Source organism: Bolinopsis microptera, chromosome 11 (genome assembly GCF_026151205.1).
Source record: "Bolinopsis microptera isolate Bmic1 chromosome 11, MBARI_Bmic_1.0, whole genome shotgun sequence".
Taxonomy (NCBI): domain Eukaryota; kingdom Metazoa; phylum Ctenophora; class Tentaculata; order Lobata; family Bolinopsidae; genus Bolinopsis; species Bolinopsis microptera.
The window spans coordinates 2871557-2881006 of NC_087082.1; the positions used below are offsets into that span (position 1 = coordinate 2871557).

The 9450-nt window shown below is 36.9% G+C and overlaps 1 protein-coding gene across 1 annotated transcript in view; it reads right to left on the reverse strand.

Annotated features, from left to right (window-relative positions):
* Positions 1-8580, reverse strand: part of LOC134823351 (vacuolar protein sorting-associated protein 35-like) — a 57866-nt gene extending 49286 nt beyond the window's left edge. The window contains exons 1-6 of the mRNA XM_063834779.1: positions 8241-8580; positions 7955-8024; positions 1075-1181; positions 845-938; positions 595-714; positions 340-423 (exon numbers count right to left, since the gene is read on the reverse strand). Coding sequence (XP_063690849.1) covers positions 340-423; positions 595-714; positions 845-938; positions 1075-1181; positions 7955-8024; positions 8241-8560 — 795 coding nt within the window. The 5' untranslated portion in view covers positions 8561-8580. The remainder of the gene's footprint in view (positions 1-339; positions 424-594; positions 715-844; positions 939-1074; positions 1182-7954; positions 8025-8240) is intronic.
* Between the last annotated feature and the right edge of the window lie 870 nt (positions 8581-9450).

The window sequence follows — 9450 nt, forward strand, 5'->3', positions numbered from 1 at the left end:
CGACATGTTTTCTTCCGAACTTGCAATTCGTAAGAAAGCAACGCGTTTACAAGATCAACCGTAGGTGCGCGGGGTTGTATATAGACTGCTTGCTCCGCGCCTTCCAGATATCTGACATTTTTTTGGTAAACTGTGACAGACTGACTAAATGTGCCAACTTGCAATTTGATCCAAAGACAAGTCATATTTGAATCGAAACCTTAGCCGTTAGCTTATCAGAGTATCAGATTTCGCCGAGGAAGAAATATATTTCGCTTATACCACCTAAGAAGTATCTATTTCAAAACAATATAAGAAAACAAATCGGGTGAGAGGTGGTCAAATACATATCTTAAATACCTGGATAATGCAATCCATGAGGTACTCTTGAGCGATGCTGTCTTTGCAGTTGATGAGTTGTTTCAGTATAGCAGGTAGCACATGCTGAAGGGTGTGTCGGGTGAGCATAATTTAAAACGGATTAATAAACATTGATTTACGTTCATAAATTTTGATTCGTATCATGAATATTAAATGATTCTCCTCAATACTATTGTATTTACTTTAAAATTGCTGTTATTGTAAAAAAAAGTAAACATTAAAACATATCCCTACATTTTGATACTTGCTAACAGTCACGCCCTCGAGTCTGCTTAGCCGTTCCAAGTTCGTTCCTACAAGGATCTTCAACTCCAACCTCTCCTGTTCACGCTTAGTTCTGTCCCGAGAATGTCCCTTGAGATAGTTGCATACTTAAATAATAAAATTGATAAGTAAGGGGTGAAAAACAGATATATTTTTTCAGTCAATTTAACATAAAATGAACGAATAAGGAGATATAGTTTGTCAATATAAACCTACATACCTGGTGCTGCATTCGAACCCATAGTTTATTCATCTCAGAGAAATTTAAAAGAATGAAATCGATGCTGTCATCGACTGTGCCAGTATCTTCCGATCTAAATAAAAAGGGTTCATCCAGTACACAGTAATAGTAATATAAGAAATAAACTGCCTCTATTTTTTAAGAGGACAATTTACGGTTAAAGTTCTCCACAAAAAGAAACAAATTTACTAAGTAATAATATAACTAACGTCTCATCAACATCTGGAAGGACATCCCTGGTGGAAGTTAGCAGGAAGTTTCGGAGGAAGAGTCCCCTAAGTGGGTGCTGAACACCTCGACACATCTCCACTAGATCCTGGACGAGAGTTAATTTAGATTTAGACACATCTCAACTAGATCCTGGACGAGAGTTAATTTAGATTTAGACACATCTCCACTAGATCCTGGACGAGAGTTAATTTAGATTTAGACACATCTCAACTAGATCCTGGACGAGAGTTAATTTAGATTTAGACACATCTCAACTAGATCCTGGACGAGAGTTAATTTAGATTTAGACACATCTCAACTATATCCTGGACGAGAGTTAATTTAGATTTAGACACATCTCAACTATATCCTGGACGAGAGTTAATTTAGATTTAGACACATCTCAACTAGATCCTGGACGAGAGTTAATTTAGATTTAGACACATCTCAACTAGATCCTGGACGAGAGTTAATTTAGATTTAGACACATCTCAACTAGATCCTGGACGAGAGTTAATTTAGATTTAGACACATCTCAACTAGATCCTGGACGAGAGTTAATTTAGATTTAGACACATCTCAACTAGATCCTGGACGAGAGTTAATTTAGATTTAGACACATCTCAACTAGATCCTGGACGAGAGTTAATTTAGATTTAGACACATCTCAACTAGATCCTGGACGAGAGTTAATTTAGATTTAGACACATCTCAACTAGATCCTGGACGAGAGTTAATTTAGATTTAGACACATCTCAACTAGATCCTGGACGAGAGTTAATTTAGATTTAGACACATCTCAACTAGATCCTGGACGAGAGTTAATTTAGATTTAGACACATCTCAACTAGATCCTGGACGAGAGTTAATTTAGATTTAGACACATCTCCACTAGATCCTGGACGAGAGTTAATTTAGATTTAGACACATCTCCACTAGATCCTGGACGAGAGTTAATTTAGATTTAGACACATCTCAACTAGATCCTGGACGAGAGTTAATTTAGATTTAGACACATCTCAACTAGATCCTGGACGAGAGTTAATTTAGATTTAGACACATCTCAACTAGATCCTGGACGAGAGTTAATTTAGATTTAGACACATCTCCACTAGATCCTGGACGAGAGTTAATTTAGATTTAGACACATCTCAACTAGATCCTGGACGAGAGTTAATTTAGATTTAGACACATCTCAACTAGATCCTGGACGAGAGTTAATTTAGATTTAGACACATCTCAACTATATCCTGGACGAGAGTTAATTTAGATTTAGACACATCTCAACTAGATCCTGGACGAGAGTTAATTTAGATTTAGACACATCTCCACTAGATCCTGGACGAGAGTTAATTTAGATTTAGACACATCTCAACTAGATCCTGGACGAGAGTTAATTTAGATTTAGACACATCTCAACTAGATCCTGGACGAGAGTTAATTTAGATTTAGACACATCTCAACTAGATCCTGGACGAGAGTTAATTTAGATTTAGACACATCTCAACTAGATCCTGGACGAGAGTTAATTTAGATTTAGACACATCTCAACTAGATCCTGGACGAGAGTTAATTTAGATTTAGACACATCTCAACTAGATCCTGGACGAGAGTTAATTTAGATTTAGACACATCTCAACTAGATCCTGGACGAGAGTTAATTTAGATTTAGACACATCTCAACTAGATCCTGGACGAGAGTTAATTTAGATTTAGACACATCTCAACTAGATCCTGGACGAGAGATAATTTAGATTTAGACACATCTCAACTAGATCCTGGACGAGAGTTAATTTAGATTTAGACACATCTCAACTAGATCCTGGACGAGAGTTAATTTAGATTTAGACACATCTCAACTAGATCCTGGACGAGAGTTAATTTAGATTTAGACACATCTCAACTAGATCCTGGACGAGAGTTAATTTAGATTTAGACACATCTCAACTAGATCCTGGACGAGAGTTAATTTAGATTTAGACACATCTCAACTAGATCCTGGACGAGAGTTAATTTAGATTTAGACACATCTCAACTAGATCCTGGACGAGACTCGAGAGTTAATTTAGATTTAGACACATCTCAACTAGATCCTGGACGAGAGTTAATTTAGATTTAGACACATCTCAACTAGATCCTGGACGAGAGTTAATTTAGATTTAGACACATCTCAACTAGAACTAGATCCTGGACGAGAGTTAATTTAGATTTAGACACATCTCAACTAGATCCTGGACGAGAGTTAATTTAGATTTAGACACATCTCAACTAGATCCTGGACGAGAGTTAATTTAGATTTAGACACATCTCAACTAGATCCTGGACGAGAGATAATTTAGATTTAGACACATCTCAACTAGATCCTGGACGAGAGTTAATTTAGATTTAGACACATCTCAACTAGATCCTGGACGAGAGTTAATTTAGATTTAGACACATCTCAACTAGATCCTGGACGAGAGTTAATTTAGATTTAGACACATCTCAACTAGATCCTGGACGAGAGTTAATTTAGATTTAGACACATCTCAACTAGATCCTGGACGAGAGTTAATTTAGATTTAGACACATCTCAACTAGATCCTGGACGAGAGTTAATTTAGATTTAGACACATCTCAACTAGATCCTGGACGAGAGTTAATTTAGATTTAGACACATCTCAACTAGATCCTGGACGAGAGTTAATTTAGATTTAGACACATCTCAACTAGATCCTGGACGAGAGTTAATTTAGATTTAGACACATCTCAACTAGATCCTGGACGAGAGTTAATTTAGATTTAGACACATCTCAACTAGATCCTGGACGAGAGTTAATTTAGATTTAGACACATCTCAACTAGATCCTGGACGAGAGTTAATTTAGATTTAGACACATCTCAACTAGATCCTGGACGAGAGTTAATTTAGATTTAGACACATCTCAACTAGATCCTGGACGAGAGTTAATTTAGATTTAGACACATCTCAACTAGATCCTGGACGAGAGTTAATTTAGATTTAGACACATCTCAACTAGATCCTGGACGAGAGTTAATTTAGATTTAGACACATCTCAACTAGATCCTGGACGAGAGTTAATTTAGATTTAGACACATCTCAACTAGATCCTGGACGAGAGTTAATTTAGATTTAGACACATCTCAACTAGATCCTGGACGAGAGTTAATTTAGATTTAGACACATCTCAACTAGATCCTGGACGAGAGTTAATTTAGATTTAGACACATCTCAACTAGATCCTGGACGAGAGTTAATTTAGATTTAGACACATCTCAACTAGATCCTGGACGAGAGTTAATTTAGATTTAGACACATCTCAACTAGATCCTGGACGAGAGTTAATTTAGATTTAGACACATCTCAACTAGATCCTGGACGAGAGTTAATTTAGATTTAGACACATCTCAACTAGATCCTGGACGAGAGTTAATTTAGATTTAGACACATCTCAACTAGATCCTGGACGAGAGTTAATTTAGATTTAGACACATCTCAACTAGATCCTGGACGAGAGTTAATTTAGATTTAGACACATCTCAACTAGATCCTGGACGAGAGTTAATTTAGATTTAGACACATCTCAACTAGATCCTGGACGAGAGTTAATTTAGATTTAGACACATCTCAACTAGATCCTGGACGAGAGTTAATTTAGATTTAGACACATCTCAACTAGATCCTGGACGAGAGTTAATTTAGATTTAGACACATCTCAACTAGATCCTGGACGAGAGTTAATTTAGATTTAGACACATCTCAACTAGATCCTGGACGAGAGTTAATTTAGATTTAGACACATCTCAACTAGATCCTGGACGAGAGTTAATTTAGATTTAGACACATCTCAACTAGATCCTGGACGAGAGTTAATTTAGATTTAGACACATCTCAACTAGATCCTGGACGAGAGTTAATTTAGATTTAGACACATCTCAACTAGATCCTGGACGAGAGTTAATTTAGATTTAGACACATCTCAACTAGATCCTGGACGAGAGTTAATTTAGATTTAGACACATCTCAACTAGATCCTGGACGAGAGTTAATTTAGATTTAGACACATCTCAACTAGATCCTGGACGAGAGTTAATTTAGATTTAGACACATCTCAACTAGATCCTGGACGAGAGTTAATTTAGATTTAGACACATCTCAACTAGATCCTGGACGAGAGTTAATTTAGATTTAGACACATCTCAACTAGATCCTGGACGAGAGTTAATTTAGATTTAGACACATCTCAACTAGATCCTGGACGAGAGTTAATTTAGATTTAGACACATCTCAACTAGATCCTGGACGAGAGTTAATTTAGATTTAGACACATCTCAACTAGATCCTGGACGAGAGTTAATTTAGATTTAGACACATCTCAACTAGATCCTGGACGAGAGTTAATTTAGATTTAGACACATCTCAACTAGATCCTGGACGAGAGTTAATTTAGATTTAGACACATCTCAACTAGATCCTGGACGAGAGTTAATTTAGATTTAGACACATCTCAACTAGATCCTGGACGAGAGATAATTTAGATTTAGACACATCTCAACTAGATCCTGGACGAGAGTTAATTTAGATTTAGACACATCTCAACTAGATCCTGGACGAGAGTTAATTTAGATTTAGACACATCTCAACTAGATCCTGGACGAGAGTTAATTTAGATTTAGACACATCTCAACTAGATCCTGGACGAGAGTTAATTTAGATTTAGACACATCTCAACTAGATCCTGGACGAGAGTTAATTTAGATTTAGACACATCTCAACTAGATCCTGGACGAGAGTTAATTTAGATTTAGACACATCTCAACTAGATCCTGGACGAGAGTTAATTTAGATTTAGACACATCTCAACTAGATCCTGGACGAGAGTTAATTTAGATTTAGACACATCTCAACTAGATCCTGGACGAGAGTTAATTTAGATTTAGACACATCTCAACTAGATCCTGGACGAGAGTTAATTTAGATTTAGACACATCTCAACTAGATCCTGGACGAGAGTTAATTTAGATTTAGACACATCTCAACTAGATCCTGGACGAGAGTTAATTTAGATTTAGACACATCTCAACTAGATCCTGGACGAGAGTTAATTTAGATTTAGACACATCTCAACTAGAACTAGATCCTGGACGAGAGTTAATTTAGATTTAGACACATCTCAACTAGATCCTGGACGAGAGTTAATTTAGATTTAGACACATCTCAACTAGATCCTGGACGAGAGTTAATTTAGATTTAGACACATCTCAACTAGATCCTGGACGAGAGTTAATTTAGATTTAGACACATCTCAACTAGATCCTGGACGAGAGTTAATTTAGATTTAGACACATCTCAACTAGATCCTGGACGAGAGTTAATTTAGATTTAGACACATCTCAACTAGATCCTGGACGAGAGTTAATTTAGATTTAGACACATCTCAACTAGATCCTGGACGAGAGTTAATTTAGATTTAGACACATCTCCACTAGATCCTGGACGAGAGTTAATTTAGATTTAGACACATCTCAACTAGATCCTGGACGAGAGTTAATTTAGATTTAGACACATCTCAACTAGATCCTGGACGAGAGTTAATTTATATTTAGACACATCTCCACTAGATCCTGGACGAGAGTTAATTTAGATTTAGACACATCTCAACTAGATCCTGGACGATGGTTAATTTAGATTTAGACACATCTCAACTAGATCCTGGACGAGAGTTGATTTAGATTTAGACACATCTCAACTAGATCCTGGACGAGAGTTAATTTAGATTTAGACACATCTCAACTATATCCTGGACGAGAGATAATTTAGATTTAGACACATCTCAACTAGATCCTGGACGAGAGTTAATTTAGATTTAGACACATCTCAACTAGATCCTGGACGAGAGTTAATTTAGATTTAGACACATCTCAACTATATCCTGGACGAGAGTTAATTTAGATTTAGACACATCTCAACTAGATCCTGGACGAGAGTTAATTTAGATTTAGACACATCTCAACTAGATCCTGGACGAGAGTTAATTTAGATTTAGACACATCTCAACTAGATCCTGGACGAGAGTTAATTTAGATTTAGACACATCTCAACTAGATCCTGGACGAGAGTTAATTTATATTTAGACACATCTCAACTAGATCCTGGACGAGAGTTAATATAGATTTAGACACATCTCCACTAGATCCTGGACGAGAGTTAATATAGATTTAGACACATCTCAACTAGATCCTGGACGAGAGTTAATTTAGATTTAGACACATCTCCACTAGATCCTGGACGAGAGTTAATTTAGATTTAGACACATCTCCACTAGATCCTGGACGAGAGTTAATTTAGATTTAGACACATCTCAACTAGATCCTGGACGAGAGTTAATTTAGATTTAGACACATCTCAACTAGATCCTGGACGAGAGTTAATTTAGATTTAGACACATCTCCACTAGATCCTGGACGAGAGTTAATTTAGATTTAGACACATCTCAACTAGATCCTGGACGAGAGTTAATTTAGATTTAGACACATCTCCACTAGATCCTGGACGAGAGTTAATTTAGATTTAGACACATCTCAACTAGATCCTGGACGAGAGTTAATTTAGATTTAGACACATCTCAACTAGATCCTGGACGAGAGTTAATTTAGATTTAGACACATCTCAACTAGATCCTGGACGAGAGTTAATTTAGATTTAGATACATCTCAACTAGATCCTGGACGAGAGTTAATTTAGATTTAGATACATCTCAACTAGATCCTGGACGAGAGTTTATTTATATTTAGCCTTCAGGAGTAATGTGGATTGCTCTGAATGATAGAAAGACGAACTGAGATTGGGTTGATTTCAATGAATCCTGCATTACTGACCTGGAGTATATCCTTGCGGGAACATTCCTTACTCCTGATGTACACAACTCCCACAGTTATCAGCAAATACCTGCCAAATACAAATTCAATATATCTCATTGTATTGAATTCTGATTTTAATTTAGTGCCGATTAAAAGGTTCTCAAAAACTTAATTGTGCCCAAATTCAAAGTGGTATAATACAAAGTGGTATAATGCAAAGTGGTATAATTACTCCTATTCCATACCAGTGGTATGGAATAGGAGTAATTATTAGCATTTTAAAATATTTACTTAAAATACATACAAACGGGGGATGATATTCCCTGCATGCTGAACAAGTTCATACAGATCAGCTATCTTATTCTCCTTGATAAACTCTGCTGACATATACATAGTGAGATGGGTCAGCTCCATGGTTACCATCATGTACAGTTCATAGTAACTCTTTGGCATCAGGATAGACGTCCTCAGTTCGTTCAACATTTCTGTGGCATGTCGCAGTCCGTCCATGAGCTGGCCCTTGTCCAAGCAACGCTGCATGTTGAATGCCTCGCGTTTCACCACCTCTTTGGCTGAGTCAAGGTATTTGGCCTGTTCAGATTCCATAGCAAGAGTTCCTGTCATGGCTATTCTGAGGAAATCGCACGACTTTTGTTAAGTTAAGGTTTTGTTATCAGTCAAAACTGACAAGAAGTTATTTATTTTACAGTGTTGGCTTGCTGGCTGAGTGTTTGAAGTTTATCAGAATAAAATTATGAAACATGTATCTACTATATTATGTTCATAAAAATCATTTGGTACACAGTCGGCAAGTGAGGCACAATCAAATAAAGTTAAAAGAGATATATTCTACAATTACAAAAAAATCCTAATTGTAAGAGTGTACAAAAAGAGAAACGTCAAGAATTAAAGGTGCTGTTAATGCAGTGGCGTAACGTTGCCTATTGGCGCCCCGCTGAAAAAGTGTTGGCGCCCCCTCCCCTTTTGGCGCCCCTCCCCTACGCACAGTTTTGCAAGTACCGTAGTTTAGTTTTTCCAAATTGTCCCACATTCAAACGACGATTTGGCGCCCCCCTAAGATGGCGCCCCCACACAGCGGGGTCAGCGGGGCCCTTCGTTAATCGTTGCGCCATTGTGTTGATGTTAGAAGCTGTCACAAATTACAATGATAGAAACAATCTATCAAGACTATCACAAAAAACTGTGCTTTATAACATAATCTTCAACATGATAAATAACATAATCTTTAACATGATAATTAAGATAATCTTCAACATGATAAAAAACATAATCTTTAACATGATAAATAACATGAAAAGAGTTGCCCTAGAAGATGATCGAAGTAAAAGCCTGATTATCTTTGGGCTTCCAGAGACGGAGGAAAACCTGGATGCTAAGGTATCTGGTATTTTGTTGGACCATCTCAACGAAAAACCGAAAATTTTGAGATGTAAACGAGTTGGAAAGGACACAAGTGAACGAGTCAGACCAGTGAAATTCAATTTGTCAAGCTC